At 43.2% G+C, this 26,849-nt stretch overlaps 1 protein-coding gene across 2 annotated transcripts in view; it reads right to left on the minus strand.

The window, feature by feature from the left end:
* The window catches only part of pdia5 (protein disulfide isomerase family A, member 5), a 115,574-nt gene that overhangs the window by 80,311 nt on the left and 8,414 nt on the right, over positions 1 to 26,849 (minus strand). Inside the window, exons 2-8 of one of the 2 annotated variants that reach the window (XM_041201636.1) lie at positions 25,479 to 25,605; positions 22,412 to 22,499; positions 16,739 to 16,822; positions 14,621 to 14,666; positions 11,696 to 11,788; positions 4,328 to 4,388; positions 141 to 208 (exon numbers count right to left, since the gene is read on the minus strand). In XM_041201636.1, coding sequence (XP_041057570.1) covers positions 141 to 208; positions 4,328 to 4,388; positions 11,696 to 11,788; positions 14,621 to 14,666; positions 16,739 to 16,822; positions 22,412 to 22,499; positions 25,479 to 25,605 — 567 coding nt within the window. Of the gene's footprint in view, positions 1 to 140; positions 209 to 4,327; positions 4,389 to 11,695; positions 11,789 to 14,620; positions 14,667 to 16,738; positions 16,823 to 17,046; positions 17,153 to 22,411; positions 22,500 to 25,478; positions 25,606 to 26,849 lie in introns of those variants that run through there. The other variant, XM_041201637.1, reaches the window with a different exon arrangement.

Below are 26,849 nucleotides of genomic sequence, written 5' to 3' on the forward strand. Positions count from 1 at the left end.
TCTGATTGAAAAACCTGAACAGGATAAGTGAAGCAGGATTGAATGCCTGGCTAAAAACAAAAATAAAACGGGAGAGTCTCAGTTCATGGTGCTTTTAAATAAAATAAAATAAAATCGGCCAGTGAAACTGTGATACTTACATAGACGCCCTTTAACTCTGTGGCAGCTTGTTGAAAGGCTGGCATCATCCGCTTACACACCCCACACCCTGACTCACAGGACAAAAGGGCAGGTCAAAGGCAACAGCAGAACAATAAACAGAAAGAGAGAGAGAGACACAAACATTGTACTAAACGAGTAAGTGACAGCTTTAACAAAACCATTTCGCCAAACCAAATTACATTCCGTAGATATGACAGAAGAGAGAGTGTCAGCTCTTCAACCCAAACTGTCCAAATCAATCACTTTCCCTTAGCTTCTCTTCCTATCCTTTTGTGTACACTTTTTTTTTTCCAGGTATTTTCTCTATTTTAAATGCCATGTGGGTTGTGGAAATCTGTTCTCTTTAGAACACAAGGGAAAAGGGGCAACTTGAGGGCAAAAATAGTATGGGGTTTTGATAGACTGGTAGAGGGGTCAGTAACCAGAGGTTTAGAATAATTGTCTAAAAGAACAAAAAGGAAAATGAGATTCTGTTTACATGGAGGATTGTTCCCATAGTAATGCACTACCTGTAAGAGTGGATTCAAAATTGGCTTAATTGTAGGAGACAGAGGGTGATGACAGAAGGCTGCTTTAGTGACTGGAAGCCAGTATCCAGTGCGTACCACAGGGATCTGTGCTGGGTACCCTATTATTCATCATTTATATAAACGACATAGACGACTATGTGGGGGGTAGGATTAGTAAGTTTGCAGATGACACAAAGATTGGCCAGGTGTTAAACAGTGAGGTTGAATGTCTTGGGCTACAGGAAGATATAGACGGGATGGTCAAATGGGCAGATAAGTGGCAGATGGAATTTAATCCTGAAAAGTGTGAGGTGATACACTTTGGAAGGAGCAATTTGACAAGGAGGTATTCAATGAATGGCATGACACTAGGAAGTTGTGAGGAACAAAGGGACCTTGGCGTGCGTGTCCATAGATCTCTGAAGGCGGAGAGTCACGTTAGTAGGGTGGTGAAAACGGCATATGGGACAATTGCCTTTATCAATCGAGGTCCTGTGAGTCAGGGTGTGGGGTGTGTAAGCAGATGATGCCAGCCTTTCAACAAAAGTAGGGAGATCATGTTGGAGTTGTATAGAACCTTGGTGAGGCCACAGCTGGAGTACTGTGTGCAGTTCCGGTTGCCACATTATAGGAAGGATGTGATTGCACTGAAGGGGGTGCAGAGGAGATTCACCAGGATGTTGCCTGGGATGAAACATTTAAGCTATGAAGAGAGGTTGGATAGACTTGGGTTGTTTTCACTGGAGCAAAGAAGACTGAGGGGCGACCTGATCGAGGTGTACAAGATTATGAGGGGCATGGACAGGGTGGATAGGGAGCAGCTGTTCCCCTTATTGAAGGGTCAGTCACAAGGGGACATAAGTTCAAGGTGAGGGGCATGAGGTTTAGGGGGGAATGTGAGGAAAAACTTTTTTTACCCAGAGGGTGGTGACAGTCTGGAATGCGCTGCCAGGGAGGGTTGCCTCACATCCTTTAAAAAGTACCTGGATGCGCACTTGGCACGTCATAACATTCAAGGCTATGGGCCAAGTGCTGGTAAATGGGATTAGGTAGGTAGGTCAGGTGTTTCTCATGCGTCGGTGCAGACTCGATGGGCCGAAGGGCCTCTTCTGCACAGAGCTTCTGTGAATCTGAGAGTAGCGGAAGCAGATTCCACAAGAATTCTTGAAAGGCAATTAGACATTTACTCGAACAGAACTAATCTGCAGATGTATGAGAGAAAAGCTGGGGTGTGGGACTAAATTGGACAAGCAAAGGAGTTGAATTGTTTCTTTTTGTATTGTAAGATTACACAATTCAATTTTTCTAGTCCTCGTCCTCAATCTGTTAGTGATTTGCCAGTGGAAATTGTCTTTCACTATTTATCTTCTATCATTTTGAAAACCTTTACTGATTTGCCTCTCCCTTAACTTTCACTATACCAATTAAAAAAATGTCCAGGAGATCTCATTCATACAATTACATACTATTCAACATAATTCAGCAATTTTTTTCTACAGCTCTAATATTCCTCCTCACCAGCACCTTAGACAAATCTAACATTGCAGTTTATTCTCAGAAACCCATTTGCCTTTTTACAACCTCTTCATCCATCTCCCACCTTTAAAAAAGGCCCCACAAATCAGACTTCTGCATTTCTCCACTCGATTGCCATTTAGGACATTCCTTCTTTCATTATCCCTTTCCAAAAAACGTACCACTTCCTATTTCACCAATCTGCATCTGCCACCAACCTGCTCACTCTGCTAACCTGGCTTTGGCCTCCTGCAGGGCAAATTCTCAAAATGTTAACTATGTTTCGCTCTACTGATGCTGTGGCCGACTTACTGAGTGTTTCCAACCTTTTTCTTGCTTTTAGGTTGTCAAGACTGGTGTATTTTTTTTTGTCCTCCTACAAACACTTTCCACATTTAGTCCGTCAGCAAACTTCAATATCTTTCCTTCTATCCTTACATCCAAACCTTGGAACCATGAACAAAAGCTACCGCAAGAACAAGGGAATCATTACAGCATTTTGCACACATCAGAAGAAAACCTACAACTCGCTGCCAGTTGGGAGCTAAACACAGAAACCATACAGTTGGTTAATGATCTGGTCACAGCTCATCTCACTAGAACTAGTTCACTATGCTGACTCTGATGAAGGGTTATGCCCGAAACTTTAACCAATCTTTCTCCCTCAGATGTGGATTGACCTATGTGCAATTCCAGGTCTTCTCCGCTTTCAATTTAGATTTCCAAAATTTGTCTAGTTATCTGTCGCTGGTAAGCTGTTTTGTTCATTCAGTCGGAGCATAGTTGCCAGAGAAACAATAAGTGCCCCTTTAAATCAATGCCTAGAACAGCAGATGCTCACTGAGCTGTAAATTGTTATTTCTCACATTTTCTTTAAATTTTGTGCAGCCGTAGGATAGAGGTATGAAAACGTATCGTAGAGTTGCAGATATAGGTTAATGCCCACGATTCTTCACAACCAGGATTGTGACAGGGGCGTAAGCAGACGGCAGGACTCATCCTCCTATCCCTGGGAGGAGGGAGTAGGGAAGAGAAGCATGGGGTTCAAAGAGAGCAAAGAGTTTAGGAGCCAAATCAATCCCTATTGCATAATAGAGTGGAACGGGTAGACTGAGAAGAAACAATGCATCCTGCACATCAAAAAAATTACCAAAAAAAAAATCTTGCAAGCTTTGGCAGAACTCACTTTATTCAATAAATGTACCAACTATACAGGTTCTTACAGTATGAAGATAAAAAACACAAAAGCACTAGCAGCTGTTCCAGAATGAAAATAAGTCACAAAGCAACAAAACACTGACTGAGTAACAGAAGGCTAAGGGGAATCTTGCTGCTTCATTACCATCAGAGGTTGCAGCAGTGAAAACATTGTAAAAAGTATTCTTTGCAAAAATAGCAAAGAGTGTTTTACTAAAATGATTGAACAAGGAATGCTTCAATTTTCTTTCCCTCATTTTTTTTTTCTCTCCTGCACTTTAGATGGATCCACAGCTGGTAGGAGGGACTTCTTACATCCCACCGAAGCAGTCACTCTTTGAGCACGATCCACGTCAGTGAGTGGAACACAGGAACATTAACAGGCCGTTCAGCCCCTTGTGCCTGTTTCATCATTCAATTAGATCATGGCTGCTCTGTATCTCAACACCATTTACCCACTTAGCTAACAAAAATCTAACAACGTCAGCTCTGAAACTTCCAATTAACCACCCAGCCTCAAAAAGCTTTTTGGGGAAGAGGAGAAAGAGGTCATTATCCTGTGCACATTGAAAAGATGGTGGCAGGGAAGAAGCATAACAACTGAACCCAATTCTGTCCTCATCAAACATTTTGATTTCCGCTGCATGGTGACCAGGAGAAATCCTGACCGATTCCCACTCCACAAACCCTAAAACCCACCCCCAACAACCTCCCTCTATTTGTACTCTGCATGGCCCTTCGATTGTTTTTTTTCCCCTTAAAAAGATGGTGTATAAAAGGAGTTTCTGGTTAGTTATCCAGCAATGCAGTCCCCTACTCCAAAAGCAGATGGAACATGCCAATCACTCTGCACCATTCATAATTGAGCTAACCACAGAGAAAAATCATGCAGTACTATTACCAACTGGCCAAGAATGTGAATGCGCGCACAGAAGACAACTTACATGGGGCGTAGAAAATCATGAGGATCGGTCGCTCCTCCTTCTTTAACAATTTTCTGAATTCCTAGGGAAATGGTGAACAAGGCGACCAAGGAAAGCAAGTCAGTACTTAATACATTGGAGAAAATGCAAGAGAAGCCTATAGATTCCTAAAGAAATTTAGAACAAAAACAGGTTGCTTGAGTGCAGTACTGAGGTATTGCTGCACCGTGAAGAGCTCCACATCTTTTGGTTTTAAGGCAATAAACAGGGTTGCTTGCCGAGTTGGACCCAAATGATCCCCTTGGTGTTATCTGAAGCGGAGTAGGGAAGTCCTGGTCATCACCTCATCCAGTACTACTGAAACAGACTGCATGGTCATTTATTATACTGCTGTTCGTGTCCAAATTGGATGTCACATTTGCCTGTAACAAAAAGTGATGACTCTTCAAAAAAGCAATTCCATTGGCTATGAGGCAGCTTGAGGATGCCCTGGGGTGGTGAAAGGGATTCTATTTGCAAAAAATAAAAGTGCAACTCTTACTTAGAAAAAAAATTGTATTGCAAAAAGGTTGCCACATTTTTAAAGAACGTATTTTCTCACCCAGTAACCAGAAAGACTTATTATGAAGGGAAAAGGGACCAACGTCATAAGCTGCTTTGCCCTGAATGGTTCTGCAGATGCCTCTGTTCAAATTAAAGAACTGCAATGTTTTTGAATACACTTGTGTGTTTGCATTGGGTGCCCAAAATTATTCCCCATACCATTTAAATGAAATCCTTGCAGAAGCCCCCTCTTTGCGCCCCCACTCCTAAAACATAAATATCCTGGATGTAACACATGCAAGAATAAAGTTAATCTCACCTTTTGTCTGCGTATATATGGGATTGACTGAGCGCAGCTCTAATATTTTGGATTTGGATTATATTTGAACTTGGGTGGACTGGGGAAAGTGGGAATAGATCTGAGTGACTAACATAAAGGAGCATAAAACACGAAACCAACAATGGAGCTGTTCCAGGCGGAGGAATGCAATGTTTTCTGTTTTTTAATTTGTTTCTTTTTGTTCCCCCCTCTGCAACCGGCAGGAAGGAAGAGTAAAAATAGCAAAGATGGCGCTGGCTGCGCCATTGCCAATGTTCCAGTAAAACTGTGGTGTTTGACCAGCAGTAGAAAATCTTTGGAATATGCATGCGGGAAAGGCAAGCCTTGGAAAACTGTATCCTTATGCTCAACACGACCAAAAAAAAAGTTTTAACTTTGGGAAAGATTAAGCCTACTGATGCCCTGCATCACTTCGAGTTCCTGGCCATAACCACATCCTCTTCACTGTGGACATCCAATCCCTCTATATGTCCACACCACCTCCTCCCACAACCACGGCTGTCTCAGAGCTCTCTGCTTCTTCCTCAAATGGAGGCAGAAATAGTCCCCATTCACCTCTACACTCCTCCACCTGGCTGAGCTTATTCTCACTTTGAACAACTCCTTCTTCAACTCCACTAATTTCTTCCAAATAAAAAAGGTCCTGCTATGGATTCCATAGTTATGCCTACCTTTTTATGGGATATGTGGAACATTCATTATTCCAATCCTACTCAGACCCTCTCCCTTGTCTCTTTTGTCCCGTTACATTGATGACTGTATTGGTGCTGCCTCCTGCTCTCACCACAAATTGGAAAATTTCCTTGACTGTTTTCAATTTCCACCCTTCTCTCACCTTCACCTGGTCCATCTCTGACGCTTCCCTTCCCCAACTTCTGACTCCATTTCTGGAGATAAGCGATCTACTAATGCTCACTACAAACCCATGGACTCCCAACAGCTACCTTGACTACACTTTCTCACACCCAACTTCATGCAAGGGCTCCATTCCATTCTCCCAGTTTCGCCATCTGTTCTGATGATGCAAAATTCCACACCCACACTTCCAACATATCTTCCTTTTTCTCAAGGAGGGAAGATTCCCCACCCAGCATGGCTGGCAGAGCCCTCCAATGTGTCCAATCCATTTCATGCACTTCTGCTTTCACCTGTTCCTCTCCCTCCCAGAATCAAGTTAGGGTTCTCCTTCTCCTCATCTTCCATGCCACCAGTCTCCATATTGCATAATGGAAATGGTGGAGGATGATCCATTCAATCAAACAAATATTACCCTGCACTCCCCTTTCAGCATTTCATAGGGATTGTTCCCTCTGCGAAGCCCTAGTCCACTCCTCAGTCACCCAGAACACGCTCCTCCCTTTCCAAATGCATACTTCTGTGCAAGCGTAGGCGATGCAACACCTGACCTTTCATCTCTTCCCTTCTCACTGTCCAAGGCCCCAAACACTCCAAGCAAACAAAGACTTACTTGTACTTCCTTCCCTCAATCTAGTATGCAGTATTCGTTGCTCACGATGTGGTCTCCTCTACACTGGGGAGATGAAACACAAACTGGGGGACTGCTTTGTAGAATACCTCAGTTCAGTCCACAAGCACGATTCTGAGTTTTCAGCTGCGTGTCATTTTAATTCTCCACCTTGCTCTCATGCTGACCTTTCTGCCCAAGGTCCGTCATGGTGTTCCAGTGAAGCTCAACACGAGATCAAGGAACAGCACTTTAACTTTTGACTTGGTACTCTACAGCCTTCTGAACTGGCATGGAATTCAACAATGTTAGATCATAACATCTGCTCAAGCAGACCAATTGTCCCTTACCTTAAGGGAGCGTCCCATATCTGAGTTCACTATCCTGTGCTGCATGGTACTGGGATGCTGTCTGGCCTGTAATGTGTACCTGCGTTCGTCCTGTCTGTGCACTCTGATAGCATCTCCTCCACTCACAGGTCCACATGGTAAGCTGCCTCTTAATTTTCTGAGACAGTTCGTCACCCTGCCTCAGCCTCCATCTTGTGCTTTTTGTTTTGCTGGGTCAGTCTTAGCCTTGTTTCTCACTTTATCTCTTCGAGTTGCATTCAAATATAGGCAATTCACACCTCCTTTGGACACAGCCTTTGTTTTTTTGGCTATTACATCATGAAATCTTTTGTTATGTAACCTCCCCTGGCCTCCGCCTTATCACAGGTCCTCTCCTTTGCTTCTGACCTCCTTCTGAAGAAAGGTCATTGACCTGAAATGTTAACTGTTTCTCTACCCACACATGCTGCCTGACCTGCTGAGTATTTCCAGCCTTTTGAGTTCTTATTTAAGAAAGAACCAAATATCTTTTGTGAAACTAGATTTGCATGAAAACTTAGTAGGCAAATTTTGAAACATTTTAATTCAAAAATTTATGAGAGCCATACCTTCGCATCACTCTACTTTCGAGTCACTATGGCTCCTGTGTGCCTTAAGCTTACACCTCACTTTCTTGAGACATTTTAAACACTGCCTTAAAGTCATGAACACTAGTTACTTCAATTTGCGTGAAATTTGCACAGTTGAGTTCAGGACACCCGAATGCTACATTACGTAGGCCACCTGTGGTGCTCAGCACCCTCCTCATTTTGGACTGAAGGTTAAGGTTAACAGATCGCACAGTTTAAGTGAAAAGGAGAGAGGGTACCAACAGTTGCATTGTAAGGTAGACTTGGGGTAATTTTAATATCTGGTATTTCTTTATGCCCCAAGCACAGGATTCTAGAGCCCTCAGTCACACACAGCTATTACATGTCTGCTTCAACTATTAAAATCTACTGTATTCCAAATATGAGCTGAAGTGTGCGAGATACTCACTGAAAATAGCTGAACTGTTTTAAGGGGATATATCGGGCTTGGGAAGGGGCCAAAAAAAAAAGACATTTATATACCTATCACATCTCTCAAACAGCTCACAGCAAGCCACATGTAAGGAATTGCTTGAAATGCAATAACTGTTGCCATATAGGCAAGACAAGGCAGCCATTTTGCACACAGCAAGATCCCAAGAACAATCAGATGCATAGCCAGTGAACGTTTTTGGTGGTGTTGGAAGGAGTGTCCTCAAAAGTATCTCCTCTCAAAAAGGTGAACAGTGAAAACATCTTCAATCTAATGTGTGGCTTCTCTGTTGGAGTAGGACCAGAACAGAATCAGGACACCCAGCACCTCAGGACTTGCAAGCTTGAAAAGATCTACTCAATGCACAGGCCACTAATGTCTCGATCAGGGATTGGCATACTTTCTGCTTCGGGATGCCAGATCCAGGTTGAGGGGATGAGGTAAAAAGAAAAGCACCAAGTGCTGGAAACCCGACAATAAAAACACAGCTCTGCTGAAGGGGTTACACTCAAAACATATAGCTTCCGCTTTCAACTGCTGACCAACATGCTGTTCATGTCCAGTATTTTTATTGCAGAGAAAAGCTTTGTGTATTTTGCTTCGGGCTGTGGAATGCTCTTCCCACACTGCGTTGTCCTTGGAACTCTGCATAGCAGCTTGAATGACAAGAACCTGCAGAATCAGGGTTGCTGCAGCTTACACTGATCCATGAGAAAATCTGTCACTTGCCTCTTGATGGGCCAGTCCAATAACCAACAAGATTAGGACTTTAGGACATTGCTCCCTGTTATTATCATCTCTCATTCCATGCAGTTGGAAAGAAAAACTTACATTTATATAGCGCCTTTCAAGACCCCAGGACACCCAGAAGTGCTTTGCGACAAATGAAACTCTCTTGAAGTGTAGTCACTGTTGTAATGTATGAAACACGGCAGCCAATTTGCACACAGCAAACTCCCAGAAACAGCAATGACCAGATAGTATGTTGTCAGGTGTTGGTTGAGGGATAAATATTGGCTAGGACACCAGGGGGACACCTTTGCTTTATTTCAAATAATGCCATAGGATCTTTTTTGCTCACCCAAGGGGCTAAACAGGGCCTTAATTTAACGATCCACCAAAAGAATACCACCCCCAACAGTGCAGTGTCACAAGTGTCATTGCGGATTGCCAGCTCAAGTCTCTTGGATCCAGAACTTTCAGAGCAGAGTGTGTTACCACTGACCCAGTGCTGACACACAAAACATACAACTCAGCGGGTTTAAAAAAATCATTCATGGGATGTGGGCATTGCTGGCTACGTCAACATTTATTGCCCATCCCTAATTGCCCTTGTTCAGAGGGCAGTTAAGAGTCAACCACGTTGCTGTGGGTCTGGAGTGACTGGTAGGCCAGACCAGGTAAGGATGGCAGATTTCCTTCCCTAATGGACAATAGTGAACCAGATGGGTTTTTACAACAATTGACAATGGTTTCATGGTCATGTATAGACTTTTAACTCCAGATTTTTATTGAACTCAAATTCCAACATCTGCTGTGGCGGGATTCAAACCGGGGTCCCCAGAGCATTACCCTGGGCCTCTGGATTACTAGTCTAGCAACATTACCACTACACCATTGCCTCCCCCTACTGACTTGAGCATGAGCACCAGAATTGGCACCTAGATACCAGTCATTCTATATCCTGGATTAGAGAAAGGTGCAGAAACACCAAAGCTGGAGTTTCTCAGTTGGATTTCAAAGATTCGCATGGTTATCTTCCACCTGCTATAGAACTGGACTCACTCAAAACTCTGCTGCCCACATCCTAACTTGCACCAAATCCCATTCAGCCACTATCCCATGTGCTTGCCGACTTCAACTTCTGGATCACCAAAAGCTCAAATCTAAAATTCTCACCCTCGTATTCAAACCCTTCGCCCCCCCCCCCGCCGCCGACCCCCAACTCTAATTTCCTCCAGTCTTCATTGCCTTCCTCCAATCCAAACGTCTTGTGCACCCCCCCCACTTCCTTCGCACCACCACTGGCGCCGTGATTTCAGCTGTCTCGGCCTGAGGCTCTGGACTTGCTCTTCTAACGTCTCTGACTCTACCCCAAAATGACATCAAAAAGGGCAAATTTCCTTCAACTTCCTTGGGCCCCAAAACAAAAATTCTCTTGGTCCAACTTTGCTCAAAGCCCAACCACAAAAAAAAATTACCACGAGCAGCGGGAAGGCATGATAAATATCTCAACAAGTAAAGTCCGAGAAGCCATGGAAATGGAGACAGGTATCACACTGTTGATCAAAACATGCCCTGTACATGATGTACAATTTCTTGAAGCTTTTGGCCACCTGTCCTAACGTCTCCTCCGTTGGCTTTTTGTCAGTTTTTTTCTGATTATTCCATGAAGGGACGTTGTACATTAAAAAGGTGCTACATAAATGCAAGTGGTTACACCAACAAAAATATATAATCCTGGGTAGAATATATACATTTGCTATGTATTCACATATTTCTCCCTCTTCACCTCGCCCCAAATGGCAGTCCCTGTGGCGGCTGCATGAACATATTCTAATATCAAAGGGAAGGATGAGTTATTTAAGAGACTTCACGAATGCCCAAAGACTGCTTAAAAGAAATTGCACAGCGTGTACAGGACTTGTTGTGGTCAGTAGTGCAATATCTGCACTTCTATTTCCGTAGATTCTCAGCTTTTACTTGAGATATTTATCATGTCTTTCGGCTGACCGTGATAAGTTTTGTGGTTGGGCTTTGAGCCAGAGTATGGTGGAGAGAATTTTTGTTTTAGGCCCAAGGGAGTAAAAGGAAATTTGCCCTTTGGTGTCATTTCGGGAGTCAATTTACTCCTCCAGAGAACGGTAAAGCCAACAAAGCAAGTTGATCAAGTTGAAGAGGTGGGAGCAGGCTTGTGTGGTTCTGATGAAGGACCATCATCAACCCAAAATGTTAAGGGTTTCTCTCCACAGATGATGCCTGACCTCCTGAGTGCCTCCAGCATTCTCAGTTTTTATTTCAGATTCCCAGCATCCGCAGTATTTGGCTTTCATGTTAATCAGGGAGTTGCTGAGACACACATTTTTCCACAGGGAGAATATACAGATTACATACTCTAAATAATGATCCATATTTTTCCTTAAATGACAAAGGAAGGGGAAGATTCAACACCTCTGGAGGGCAGAGAGCACAGTCGTGGGATTAGTTCCACATTGTTCCTGCAAAGAGCCAGTATAGACATGAAAGACTGAACATCATCCTGCTGTGCTACAAATCTGTGGTCTTGTGATCGTCTTGATGTGGCTTTCCAATGGTTATTACCTCAGATTTCCAGCATTAACATTTTCCTTTCAATACTGCATCAACATTATATTAAAATATCAAAATATACATTTGCATACCTTCATTAAAATAAAAATCAAAACCTTCCAAACAGACACATTGACCATTCGAAGGGCAATCTTTAAAAAAACCCGATGAGATAATGCAAGGTCACACTGTGTTGCATGCATTACATGTCCTTTATGCAACGGTTTACAACACTGACAGCATTCACATTCTCGTGTGCACAAACAAAATAAAGCAGCATTGTTATCACCATTGAGTATCCTATTTCCCAGCTAAGTCCATTATCAGGGATAGTGTCAAACCTTCTCACTGTCAATGTGAACCACGTCCTTTGCCTCGGGATTCTCTTCCCACAATGGAGCACCCTCCGGATCCCTCATAAATGCCACCATTGACTGTGAACAATCAGAAACAGTGCAGAGTTCATGAGTTTCTAAGCTCAGGAGCAGAACCTCAGTTTTGAATACACAAATTATTTGTGGTGGTATGGAGGATTAAAGGAAATGAAAAGGCTATTTGCATCTAAAACTTCTCTGGCTCATCAATGGCATTGTCCTTATTCTCACAGACTAGCAGGGACGGGGAGGAGATTACATCCAACATTACAACATTAACCACTGAGACAGGCCAACAGATGAGGCTTCAGCAAGAAATGTGCGCATCAGGTTGGGATCTCTTCTCCTCCCTACCCTCAACACCCCCTCCTCCAGCGAGGAGAGGAAATTTTAATTAGGGTGTGGTTTGCCAAGTGTTAAATCACAGGCAAAAAAAAAGGATGGCCTCTTTTGCAAGAGGCATCAAAGGTTTTCAGTATAAAAAGAAAGTGCTGGGTCTTCCTCTAATGCTCGTTTTTGTCACAAAGTCGTCTTTGTTATGACGCAAGGATTACTGCTCTGCAGCGGGCTGCCAAGACACCCGTACCACCAGAGCCTGAATACCACCACTCTCCAGTCACTGGGCATTAGTGCGCTGATGAGCCAGACCACCAGGCCTTTACAAACGTTCTGCAGGGCGAGCCAAGGAGTGGGATTGCCCAGGGTATTTATAAGGAAAGATTTGAAACTTTTGAGAAGTTGTTTAAAGATTGTAAACAGTTTAAAAAACACAACCCTGGAACACTAAGGCAGACGGAGGAGGAGGGGAGCGGTAGTGGAAGGAGGGGCATAGGGACTGTTGAAAGGCCAATTTAGGAGTGATAACTGAAGGCCCTTCACACGATAAACGATCAACAAGTAAAACAGACTTACGACCGGGACAACTGTGGAAATCATTCAAGGAAAAAAATAATTTTTAGAAACTCAGGTGTCGTGGTGGCAGTAGGGTGGATTGCAGGTTTTGGATGGACCAAATGCAAAAATGCGACTTTTATCTGTTTAAATACGGGAGCTGGGTTGCACAAAGAAAACAATTCTGAAGCATTACCATTGGAAGAGGCACGCAAAAAAAAAAGCAAATGTGGTTTACCTCAGGTTCTTTTGCAACTTTACTGTCACGGAAACTATACATCTTACACGATGTCTGTATAAAGAGTCAGGTTAACCGAATGACACCCACTTCTACGATCTGTGGTTTATCTTCTTCAACCACAGAAGGGGATGTAATTTTAATGCCTCCTGCCTTCAGATCTTTACATTAAAGCACCTTGTAGTCCCTCTTTACATGGAGGCGTCTTTTTTTTTAAAGCTAACGGGCAGGATTAGCTGTTTTAACTCTCATGATGGGATCTCTTCTACAGGTAAAATATTCCTATTTGCATCCATAGAAACAACAAAAAGGCAATACATGCTGTACTAGGATTAGCTGATTTCAGTCCAGATATCAATTGGCTTCAGTGAGTCTGGGCCATGGAGGAGCGGTGGGGGACAAAAATTAACAGCCAGCTTTCTCTTGCTATCCAAAGACTTGTGTTTTATGACACACGCTTGGACGCCAGATAAAGGTAGATCAGGCTCAAATGCAATCCCTTTCACGGATGACTAGCCGCCAAAGTTTACTGCCCTAGACTCACATGAAGAGTGGACAGCTGGATCAGCTACTGGAGAACCCTTTCCTGGCAGAAGCCCACATTTTCGAGAGAAAGAGGAAGAAAATTTGATCTCTCCATGGCATGAGGTAACCCGAGAAACCTACAAAGCTCTGTCAACCTTGAGCCAGTCAATAGGAGGGAGTCAACATCACCTTGGGGTGGACTACCTATCCCACTTTTCTCGCTTATTTAAAAAAGTGATAGCACTGACTGCACTTAACATTCTTCATCAATAACTTGGCTCTAACTGGAAAAGGGCATTTTAATTACCAATATCCGATAGGATTGGTGGGATTTGTTTTTCACATAGCCATAATAGTTGAGGGAGCCGTTTCCACTGATAGGTAGAACAGGTTATTCAGAAATGCAACTCAACCAATTGCACCATTATGATGTAAGTTGCGAGTCAAACCATAATAAATTGCAGCAAGACCACAATGCATTACAGCAAGCTAATTGCACAACTGCGAGAGGAGACAGGAGAGGGCAGTGAGGTTATACACCACAAGTGAGAAACGTCAGCCAAAGGAATTTATTCTTTCTCTGCAACTGAAGAATATTCCAGGGATTAGCAATAAAACTAGGTGTGTGCGTGCATTTGGGATGCGTGCGTGGTGTCTGCGTATGCGTGCACAGGTGGTGTGTGGTGCATGCGCAGGGTGTCTGCATGTGTGTGTCTTGTGTGCGCATGGTTATGTCTGCGTGCATGTGTAGAAGGGGCCGAGGAAACAGGTCGCAAGGCAGACAGTTCAAAACATGACACATGCAAATGGGGCAGATGCACACCCAAAGGACCCCCTTGGCCACAGTCATCGTCAATGTAACCTCAATTTTGGTTTTAAATTTGGAGTGCACGATTGCGGTAGCTTAAAAGGACCGACTTGTGTGTGGCCTGCATGTGTCTTTTGGATTGCTGCACAGCCACATAGCTTAGAGGGAAAATTGGATCACCGCTTTAATTTTCTTGAGTGAAAATGATGTGCAAGACCGATTATACACTGGAGCCCAACTGATTGAAACAGAACTATTTGCAACAGTTGCCAGGAGCAAGCACTTGAGCGTTTCACTCTACAAGCAAAATGCATCAAGACTTGTAGCCAAATATAATGCAAACACAAAGGCAATGCACTGTCCAATTAAATCATATAGAAACCAAGGAACATGCAAATTACCACAAATGCTTGGCACAAACACTTTTTACCTTCAACGTTTCAGGCCTTTCATATTCAACATGGAAAGTTCCGTCCCTAGGCAGTCAGAAACAAGCAGATATCAGTACCTTTTCAGCACAGGTATAAACATTCTTCTCCCTTCATAAATCAATGAAACCTCCCTTTCATTGTAATAAAAACAAAAAATGCTGGAAAAACTCATCAGGTCCAGCAGCATCTGTGGAGAGAGAAGCAGAGTTGATGTTTCGAGTCCATATGACTCTTCTTTAGAAGCGGAGTTGTACAGACTCAAAACATCAACTCTGCTTCTCTCTCCACAGATGCTGCCAGACCTGCTGAGTTTTTCCCCAGTACTTCTTTTGTTTTTATTTCAGATTTCCAGCATCTGCAGTATTTTGTTTTCAACTCCCTCTCACTGTCCTCCTCAGAACAGAGAGAGACTGATTAAGAGACACAAACATACATTTGGCATATGTTCAGAATAGCAAGAATTGATTCAACCAGTTTCTCACAATGAGATGACCTGGATTTGGCTCCAACTATTGCTTGTTCTAAATTGAAGTTAATGCATCATTAGCATCAGTAACAGTTGGGCAGGCAAGAGAAGAATGACGGCGAACAGAGTGTTCTTGAGCTTGGTAAGGGAAAGAACATTAAGTACACCCAGGGACCGCTGTCCAGAAACCCCTACTGCAAGTGCAAGTATTGATGATGCTTCCAGCTGCTCAACCATGATGGTTGAAAACCACATCAACAATCATCTATGCTCATGTGTGACCACTTAAGCAGGCTGTACAGGATTGGGTGCTAGCCACCAGCCAACATAAATGAATACAGCATAGGTAAGGGCAAAGAGACAGAAAAATGATTTTTAAAAAGCAATACGCTTGAAGATTCTTGGTATGAGCCAGTCTCTCTCAAATGCCTGGATTACTTCATATTCAGGGCAAAGTATGACTGGCTGGGAATTTCAATTAAGCTTCTCATTAGCACATAAGTTAACCTACCCCAGTAATCAGATGTGCATCTTCTTCAATAAAACAGACCGCACCATATCTTGCCAAAATGGAACCCATATGAAAAGACTTTAAACATGGAGTTAGGCTCAGTGATCAAGCAATAACTTCAAAATCCATCACTTTCACATGTCTGTCAGCCTCATTACCTTTTGGCACAGATAACCTGTCACTGTCTTAAGTTTACTTCAAAGACTGACTGGTGTTGAAGTACTAATCTCTGCGTTTGTGTTACAAATTGCGCAACAAGGTTATGGACCTGGTCATCTGGCCTCTCACCCCAAGTACAGTATTCAACAAAGTAACCAAAGCTCTAGCTTGAAGCTAGCGCACTCATCTCTGAGTTAGGAAGTTGTGAGATGGAAGTCCCACTTCAGAGACTTGAACACACAAGGTAAGTTGCTAAAGGGTGCACTGCACTGTCAGAGGTGCCAGCTCCAAGACGAGGCTCTGCTTGTTCTCTCGGTGGATCTAAAGGATCTCATGGCACAATTTTAAAAAGAATATGGGGAGCTTCTACCCACCACCCCTCCCCCCCACCACTGCATACGGGCCAACATTTATACCTCAACCAAAACCTAAAACTAAAGATCTGGCTGTTTGTGGCACCTTCCTGTGCACAAATTGGCTGTTGCACCTCTTACATTACAACAATGGTCAGACTTCAAAAGCACTTCATTGACTGTAAGGTACTTTGGCCTTAAAATGGTGAAAGGTGCTTTATTAATGCAAGTATTTATTTTTGTCACCTTTTAAGGCTGCCACCACCCAAGATGCATACCACGCTTTCATAAAAGGCAGACGACAAAAAAAAAAGGGTAAAACAATTTTTCAAAGCAAAACACATCAAATTACAGGAGCACGATGGCAGAGTGCGCTACAACCCAAATGTGCCATTTGCTGCGCTGATATGGGGAAGTGCCAAGCCTGGAAGACAGGAGGAAACAAAAACAGGAAGAGCAACTGTAGCCCAGCAGCTGGTTTCAGAACAACACTTGTGGAAATCATGCAGCAAGGCATCCATCTGCTGTTCTCAGTCAGTCAGAGGATGATCTGCGGCTTTGGGAGAAAACAGCATCCAACAGTCAGCAATGCTAACCCTCAGCACTCAAGGACTTGGTTTCTGCTTACTTGTAATGCAACAACTCAACGCCATTTTTCTTTGAGGCCGGCTCCACTTTCATCTTCTTGCACAGCTTCCGGCTTTCACTGTTCCTGTAAGAAGACAGCAGCGTGACACGACTGTAAATGGGAAGCACTCTGTCTTTGGTTTCTACCGCGACAATACTTGAAATTCCTCCTTCAAAAAAAAAGCCAAAGATTCTTATAATGCAAGAGTTGTCTGCCAAGTGTTCTCATACATTCAGCTGCAACAGATTAAACTAATATATGGGCTTAGTCTATCTTAGGTTGCCAGCAGGTAGCATTCATAAGCTTGCCTGGCAGAAGGAGCTCCATCGACACGACTGCGAGACAATTATCATTTCGGCGGTAATCAAGGTCAGGAGTCGCAAATCAGAGGCACTGACGCAGCAATTAGCCAATCTGTGGGAAACAATTTGGACAAGGCTACTTATCCAGCTTATAAACTGTAGATGCAATTTTCACCTGCTGTACATTGCAACTTTGTTTTTCCCATTTCAAGTAGCACCACACAAGCTCCTCAGATGACGCAGTTTGCAAAAGGGGGTGGGAGAAGGCTCATATGGAGCCAGGACGAAAGTTGGGCCGAAGGGCCTGTCCCTGCGCTGTAAATTCAATGGAAATAACAAAGGAAATTGACAGGGTAGGGATGGAGTAAACCTTTCTTTGGAAAAGCAGAACTAGAAACACTAGCAAATGCACTGCCCCTGGTGTAGTATTTCCAAGTGTTTAACAGGAGATAGCTCCTTACTTCAGTAGTAACCAGGGGTATGGAGGAAGGTGGGACTAAAATGTTGCCATGACTAACGCTTTAGGATTTTTGTTGAGCTAAATGGCCTACTTGTGTCCCTAAATATACTATCCAAAGATATACCAAGTCATGTACAGAGCAAACATATGAGTTAGGAGGAGTAGACCACTTGGCCCTTGAAGCCTGTTCCGCCATTCAATAAGATCATGGTTGATCTGATTGTAACCTCAACTGCACATTCCCGTCTACCCCTGATAACCTTGCACCTCCTTGTTTATCAAGCTCTGCCTGAAAAATATTCAAAGATTCTCCTTCCACCTCCTTTTGGAGGAAGAGACTTCCAAAGACTCTTAACCCTCGGAAAAGAATTTCTCCTCTGTCTCAAATGGGTGACCCCTTATTTTTAAATAGCGGCCCCTAGTTCTAGATTCTCCTATAAGAGGAAACACCCTTTCCACATCCACCCTGTCAAGGCTCCTCAGGATCTTATGTTTCAATCAAGTGGCCTCTTACTCTTCTAAACTTTAGCGGATACAAGCCTTTCCAACCTTTCCTCATAAGACAACAAAGTTCAATCCCCAATCAATGCGGAGTTAGCCAGTTTTGGCCAGAGTGGCACCAAGGGAGTTACAATGTTTTTAGTGCACCTGGCCCAGGGATGGGATAAAATGGCCAGTTCACATTCCTGATCACTCTGTACTGGCCCCTGTTAGGCCAAGTCCACCATGCTCAAAAATCGTGCAAACATTCACCCTTGAATCTCAAGCATTACTTGGATAAGATATTAACGATTTTGGCATGAAGATAACCACTAAACAAAAGAATTGATTTGCATGACAAATTGAGTACAGCACCATGCTGCGCTGTAAGAAGAACAAATTATCCTCTCTGTATGAGCTTAAAATGTAACTTGTTTGTACACTATTATTCCTGCTTCCCAACCCTTTCCTACACCGCTGACAAATGAGTGCTGAATCTTTGCTGTGATATGTTTCTACTGACACCGATATCTCACTTCAATGAATCTGGAGTGTTACAGCTGGCAGATTATCTGACTACCAGTGTTGGGGGGGGTGGCAGAATAAAAGAGGGATTGGGGGGTGGGAGGGGGAGGGGCAGGGGGCGGGATTGTCATCAGTCCCTTACCCAATCTTTGCTTCATCCAATGTCTAGTAGAGGGAACAGTGATGCAAAACAGAAACCATGGTTGTTACAAAAAAAATGTGTTGTAGAGGATCTGCCTGACCAGTGAAGTTAAAACTGGCCCTTCAGTTACAGGTCATCAATCTGAAATGTTAACTCTCTTCAGATGCTGCCAGATCTGCTGGGTTTTTCCAGCACTGTTTTTATTTCAGATTTCCAGCATCCGCAGTATTTTGCTTTAATTTTAACTACCCTGAGCATTCTGCTAGGAGCCAAATAATAAGCAAAAACAAATAATAAAAATAACAGCAAAAAAAATTCATGATGCATTTGAATGCATGCCTTCGCCACCATTCAATGTGCTACAACAACTTTTATCTCATTAATCAAAGATCAGATTTTATACATATTGCACATGCCCTAATCACTTCAATAAAAGAAAACCAGTTACAATGAACATTGAAAATAAGAAATGGAATAGGAGAAGCAAATACAAAACACACATTCAAGAAGGGAAAAGAGACGAGTTCAAGCAGCACTTGGGCTAGGAAGTTCTTCACACAGGGGCTGATCAGCATGGGTATGTTATGAAGGCGAACACCGTGGTATCATTTAAAATACATTAGATGCGGTGGTGGGAGGACTGCAGGTTTGGCGTAGGAGGGTAGAGGAGCTAGATGGGTTGATTTGACTATTCATCTTGTGATCCAGTACACAGTGAATCACAATAACTTCAAAACTGCAAATCTTCACCTCTCTTATCCTTATTTTCCTACAATATCGACTCGCAAAGCCTTAGCTCGACATCAGCCACCCACAACTTTGATTTATCTCACCACCTCTCCTGCTCTCTTGACCCTGTTAATATTCTGCACGATGAATCTTGGTCCTTCAGCTAAAGTTCTTAGCGGTAAAATGAACCTAGCGCATAGGTTAACCACTCATCACGTTGACACCATTGTAAGCAAAGCACCAACTTCATTGCACTCACAGAATATACCCTTAGAAAACAACATCATCCATCTTTCACTGACTTTCAGCAAAAATAACATCTTATGTCGCGGACAGAGACTTACAGCGTGCACAGGAAATGTGAAATTAAACAAAGCCATTCTTTCAAAGAGCTGGCATAGGCATGGCTGGTCGAATGGCTTCCTTCTGTTCTGTAAGTTTCTTGGAGTCAATGGCAATGTCTTAAGATGGATGCTCTTGTTTTCTGGGGTTACATTCCATGAGTGTGCTGAAATTCGTGTTTTGGTAACAAGGAAAGGGCTATCCAATTAGTGCCACTTCTCTTTTCTTCCCCCTTAATCCTGCATATTTTTTCCTTTCAAAGTATATGTCCAATTCCTCTTTAAAAGTTACTGCTAATCTGCTTAGACCACCCTTTCAGGCAGTGCATTCCAGATAATAATCCACTGTATAAAAAAAATTTGCATCTCCTCTCTGGCTCTTCTGCTGATTACCTTAAATCTGCATACTCTCATTACTGACCCTTCTGCTGGTAGAAACAGTTTCTCCTCATTTAATCTGTAAACCCCACAGTCCTCTTTCCCTGTAGCACTTGTAGCTTTTTTGGTTACTGGGTTGTAATGAAGAGAAGTTCCTAGAAATGTTTAGTAACATATTATTCCCAGGGATGCTACAAAATTCACGAGAAGGTGGCATGTTTACACTTACAAAATTAAGTCATTTAGCTCGGAGAAAAGACTGGATAGGCTGGGGGTGCTTTCCTTGGAACTGAGCAGGCTGAGGGGTGACCTGATTGAAATGTACAAGGTGCCGAGATAGAGTAGACAGGGATACTCTGTTTCCCCTAGCAGGGAGGTCAATTAGCAGGGGCACAGATTTAAAGGTGGAAGGATTAGAAGCGACATGAGGAAAAACTTCTTCACCCAGTGGGTGGTAGGTGTTTGCAATTCACTGCCTGGTTTGGTGGTGGAGGCAGAAACCCACAACTCATTTAAAAGGCACAGGATCTATACTAAAGTGCTGTAATCTGCAAGGCTATGGGCTGGGTTCTGGAAGGTGGGATTAAAACGGACAGCTAGTTTTTTTTTAAAAAATAAACTTTCTCTTTCTCGGCCAGTGCAGACACGATAGACTGAAGAGTCTTTCTGTGCTGTTATTTTCCAATGGCTCTATGGATCAGTTATACGCATCTGCCAGTCAAGTTAGGACAGACAAACCTCTGCATGTTTCTTCAGAAACACAATTGTAAAGGTTGGACTACTTATCAGCAGAAAGGCAAAAAAGAAGTGGAATGGGGGATATAACGACAAGCTAAGAAAATCCAAGGCTGGGTAATAGAATTAAAAAGCCTGTCTACAAAGGTGCAAGTCAGAAATGCAATGGAACACTCTCCCTTGGCTGGATGAGTGCAGCTCCAAAAACACTCGAAGCTCGGCACCAAAAGGGGCAAACCAGCCCACTTGACTGGTACCTCATCTGCTACTTTAAACATTCACTCCTTCCACAACCGATGCCCAGTGGCGGCAGTGTGTACCATCTACAAGATGCACTGCAGCAACTTACCAAGGTTCCTTTGAAAGCACTTTCTAAACATCTGGCCTCTACCACCTAGAAGGACATGGGCAGCAGATGTATGGGAACACCGCCACCTGCAAGTTTTCCTCCAAGCCACAGCCCATGCTGATTTGGAAATTTATCACTGCTCCTTCACTGTTGCTGGATCAAAATCCTGGAACTCCCTTCCTAGCAGGACTGTGGGTGTACCTCCACCACATGGACTGCAGTGGTTCAAGGCAGTAGCTCACCACCAACTTCTCAAGGGCAACTAGGGATGGGCAATAAACGCTGGCCTAGCCAGCAATGTCCACATCCTGTGAACGAATAATAAAAAAAAATGCTGCAGGTGGAAGTATAACATGAGCTTGTGAGTGATCTGGTCGGGATATTTAAATGTTAAAAGGATCCAATAGGCTAAATACAGAGAAACTATTTCCTTTGATGGGTGGGGATATCAAGAACGAGGAGATAAGCATCTTGGGATGTTTCACAAGATTATAGCTGCTATAAATGCCATTTGGTACAATCTTAAAATTGGAGCTAGGTCATTTAGGAGGAAATCAGAAAGCATTTCTTCACACAAAGAAATAGTGGAAATCTGAAATACTCTCCCGCAGAAGGCATTAGATATTAGATGATGAGGCAACTGGAGCTTTGGAGGTGAAGAGCAATAGAAATCTGTTGGGTGATGCTATCAAAGGTCATGGAGCTATGCAGGTAATTTTGTTCTAAATTCATTCAGGGGATCTGGGCATCACTGGTTAACACAGGATGTGGACATTGCTGGCTAGGCCAGCATTTTTTGTCCATCCCTAATTGCCCTCAAAGTGGTGGTGAGCTGTCTCCTTGAACTGCTGTAGTACATGTGGTGTAGGTACAGCCACAGTGCTGTTAGGGACAGAGTTCCAGGATTTTTGACCCAAATGGAGATCAGTCACAATCAAACTTGAATGGTAGAACAGACTTTTGAGTCTGAATGGTCAATTCTAATTCCCATGTTCCAAACAGATGAGCACACTCAGTAAGCCAAAGCATGCTGGTGGAACAGGAAAGAGGTCTGAACGCTGGTTAGGGTGCCTACTGACCTTGTCAAAAACTGCAGACAGTGTAGCAAAAAAAAATCTAATAGAGGGAAAATAACTAGAAATGAGGTTGAGACATGAGAATGAGAGAACTGGGTTAAATCAAAAAGATTTAAAGGTATTCCCAATCATTGCTGTAAAAGTTAAATAACTTACCCACAATCTACCCAGGCAATGGTGCCCTGCCCTTTTACTGCTTCTGCCACATCAGAGAGTAGTTTAAGCGGTCGTTCAGCGGTGGCAGCTATCACACAGTAAGAAAGCAAACACGGGCGTTACTGAACATTGCTTATCACCAACCATTGTGCTGTGCAACCAGCTGCAAAGATTCAGGCTCGGTCAACAGATTATGAAAGTGCATTGAGATAATGAACAAACCCTTCAACAATATTGCAGTCGCCATACAATCACCAAACCGGACGCACAGTGACTGCCAGGAGCCTGTTGAAATCTGCCAAACTCTTCTGGCGTGTGGAAAGGCTCAGCGCAGCACCACAACATGCATGGAAGGGAAAGAAAAGGCAGAATAGACAGGAAAGAGTCACCTTCCCACAGTCATTTCCAAACGACAAGCCTGGAAATCTGGGAGCAGACAACACCGGTTGCTTAACAGGTCAAGAGAACAGGATGCACATGAAAAAGCTAGATCAATGTTGTGCAGTCTCAACTCTCTGAACTTCTTTTGCTAAGACAGTTAAAAGGCAGCTAGAGGCTGCACTGTAAGACCCAAGGAGGTTGCACTGCAGACGTCTCTGAGGAGTCAGCTGGGGGAGCAGTAGCAGAGCTCCAACTCTTGGGAGAGGAAAGGAAAAAAAAAGAGTAATAAGGAGCAGGAGTTCTGGTTGAATTATCACTGTTTACTGACATCAGCTAGAAGTGCAACAATGAAAGGTGGAGGGGGAATATCGAACAAGAACTGGGGTTTGCTCCAATGGTCCCTCTCTCGGGCACATTGCTTGCTGTCAACTGACCATCCTGGCTCGCAAGTGAAGAAGTTTGAGGTGTTCAAGGATAGGTTCCCCCCCTCCCACTCCCTCGCCTGCTCCAATGCAAGTTTGCCTTTTTAAAAAAAAAATAATCAGTAACTAACCATGAAAGCTGTTGGATTGTTATGAAATGCCAACTTACCATTTAATTCCTTTTTTCTTAATGCAATGTAATTTCACAGCAAGCAAATCTTTTCACACAACTGGTTTAACAATTTTATCTTTTCCGTATTTGCACAAGTAGTTTCCAAGTATGAGCACAAAGTGACTCACATCACGCCTGGGCTATAATTAGAATGCTCCTACAACTATAAAGTACATTAGCTCAAAATTTCACACAGAGGATTGTTTAAATTCATTTTTGAGATGAGAGAGAGAGTCACTGGCAAGGCTGGCATTTATTACCCATTCCTGGTAGCCCTGAAAAGGTGGTGAGCCTTCTCCTCAGACTGCTCGTATTTTTCCTTTGTAATGTTCTGATTCAACTGAGTGGCTTGCTAGGTCACTTCAGAGGCCAGATGAAAGTCAGTCACTTTGGTGTGGAACTGGAGTCATACATAGGCCAGGCTGGGTGTTAAAGACAGCACGTTTCCTCCCCTGAAGGACATTAGTGAGCCAGTTGGCTTTTTACAACAATCCGACAGCTTCATGTCACAGCTATTGATTTTTTTTGTTTTTATAAAGGTATTGTGTCTTCTCAATACTATTCCAGTCATGAATATATGCTGCTTGTACAGCTTCACAAGCTAAGAGACTGCATTCTTACAAAGCCTAACTACTGATTAAAATACAGTACACAATGCTGAGAGTAGGATTTATGTAAAGCAGAACGTTGGTGTGAAATATTCACTTTATAAAGACCAGCTGTAGATTTTGTTCTCTGTCCAAATCTGGATTGTTCCTGAATAGAGTTTGGTGAGCTACACATTGCTAGTGGTCACACACCATCAAGCTTGAAGTGATAACTCAACACATTGACACCAACTGATTTAAATAAAAAACAAGAAAGCACTATAACTGGGTGACATGCTGTGCGGGTTAAGGTTGGACATACTTGAAGCTTGCTGCGATTTTTTGAAGATCTGACTTTTAAAAAGTGCTACATTTCATTATGAAATTTGACTAAATTAAAGACAGTGCCCTTGGATTTGCTGGTCATGTTACCCCCTTGACCAACCTTTCAATTAGTGCTTAATTTCCTTTCTCAGTCTTCCGGCTCACATTGTTTACCTATTCCCCAATGCTACTTCGGGACATGGGACTGCTGAAGGTAGTTCCCCCATGTTAAACCTGGGACTCTTTCAGAGAAGATGGATAAAGAAAGGCCTTCAATTAACCACTTCTGAAACCAACTGAAAGTCAGTCACTTTAAACTGCAGGTTCACATGGGCCAGGCTGGGGGTTAAGGACAGCAGATTGCCTTCTCTGAAAGCACAGCAGCTGAAAGCATGGCTTCTAATGGTGGAATGATTAAAATCAGGAATGCACAAGAAGCATGAAGTGGAGCAGTGCAGATATCTTGCAGAATTGTAGGGCTGAAGGAGGTATTGGAGATAGAGAGGTATTGGAAAACAAGGATGAGAACTTTTAAAATCAAAGTGTTGCTTAACCTGGGTAAGTCAATGAGCACAGAGGGGATAGGTGAACAGGACTCGGTACAAATTAGGTTGTGGGCAGCAGAGTTCAAGATTATGAAGGATGGAGCATAGGAAGCCGGCCAGGGCTGTCTTGTATTGTCACCTCTAGACTAGACCATTCTAAGAATGAGAGTTTCAGATGCAGATGGACTTAGCCAGGGTAGAGTCAGGTGACATCACAAAGGTGGAATTACGCAGCCTTATGTGATTGAGTGGTCTGAAGCTTATGACAGGGTCAAAAATAATACCAAGTTGCAAACAGTCCAATTCAGCCTCAGACTGTTGCCAGGGAGAGGGATAAAGTCAGCAGATAGGGAACAAAGTTTGGAGCAGGGCCAAAGGCAATGGTTTTGGTCTTTCAACACTTAGCCGGAGGAAATTTCTGCTCATCCAGCAGTGGACGTTGGACAAGCTGTCTGACAGTGGAGGGGTGAGAAAGCCGATAGTGATGTGTCATCAGCATACATGCAGAACGGGACTTTGTGATTTTAGATGATATGATGTCACTATGCAGGTGGTGAAGTGGGGTGTGGCTTGCAGAGCAGGGTTTACGAAATAAACACACTAGGGCTATCGGACAAAGACACAGAATCTGCTCACCTGATTTGGAGTATAGCACCAATATGTTATTTCTCGTCCGCATGAGCTTCTTCAGTTCTTTTTGGTCATCAACTTTCTCAATCAGTGGAGACACTTTTGCTGCCATGAGGCATGTGGGCAGCACAGCCTTGAGGAGGAAAACAGGTAAATCAGGCAGCTGGAAAGAAAAGTCCTCAGAGGATAATGCCTGCAATGGTTCCATTGATTTCCAATAAATTTTACGTCAGCAGAGTTTCAGACCTTAAGCAGAGAAGTAGATTCATGCCATTTTCACTATAATTTCAGATGACTGAGCTGTCTTCGTTCAATACTGAGAATACTAGCCAAATGGCTAAAACTTCGTTGCTGGAGAAACCATCTCGCTGTTCAAGGACAGCTCTTCTTATAAATCAGTGGTTACGCAACGTTAATGCGTCTTTTCAAAGTTAAGCCTAGTGCCAGTTATCCTTCGGCGTTTTTGAGCACTAGATTTTTGCTGAAGATTCACTGTTAATGGCCACAGACTTTGCATCAACAAGTAGCATTTTTATAGGACCTTCCAATGTAACAAAACACCCCAAGGCATGTGACTGGAGCATCAACAAAATATGACCAAACACCAAACCACAATAAGGATATATTACGACAGGTAGCCAGCCAAAAGCTTGAACCAAGAGGTAGGTTTTTTTAAGCAGTGCTTGAATGGAGGAGAAAGGGGAAGGAAGGTTGAGGGGCGGAATTCCAGTGCCTAAGGCTTATGCATCTGAAGACATGCCTGCCAATGGTGAAGTAATTAAAATCAACCAAGCACAAAAGGCTAGAATTGGAGTGCGGAGATCTTTAAGGCTTACAAGTCTGGAGGGGGGTTACAGAGATAGGGAGGAATGAGGTTGCTGGAGGGATTTGAAAACAAAGGATGAGAATTTTAAAATTGAGGTGCTACCAGACTGGGAGCTGATGCCGGTCAGAGTGCACAGGGGCATTGGTGCGAGTTAGAATACAAGCAGCAGATTCAAGGCAGGTGGAAGATGGAGGCTGGCTAGGACAGCTTGGAATAGTTATGTGTGGAGGTAACAAAAGTGAGGCAAAAGCAATGTAAGAGGCGGAAGTTAGCAGTCTTGGGATCCCTTTACAAACCAGAGGGCATCTTTACTTGCCCAATATCTAAATAAATAAATTTTAGCAAGTTCCGTGGTCTGAACAGAGTGAATCATTGTGGCCGTGCTTCACTTACTGAAATATATCACAATTACCTAGCCTCCAATTAACGGAGGCATGTATACTACAGGCCATTTGTCTATAATCCAATGCATAGGTTCATTGGCACCAAACAAGCAATATTTATTTCCCTCAAATTGCCAAAACAAGCAAAATGCTTCTCCTGCACTAACT

The sequence above is a fragment of the Carcharodon carcharias genome, chromosome 12 (assembly GCF_017639515.1).
Source record: "Carcharodon carcharias isolate sCarCar2 chromosome 12, sCarCar2.pri, whole genome shotgun sequence".
In the NCBI taxonomy this organism is placed as follows: domain Eukaryota; kingdom Metazoa; phylum Chordata; class Chondrichthyes; order Lamniformes; family Lamnidae; genus Carcharodon; species Carcharodon carcharias.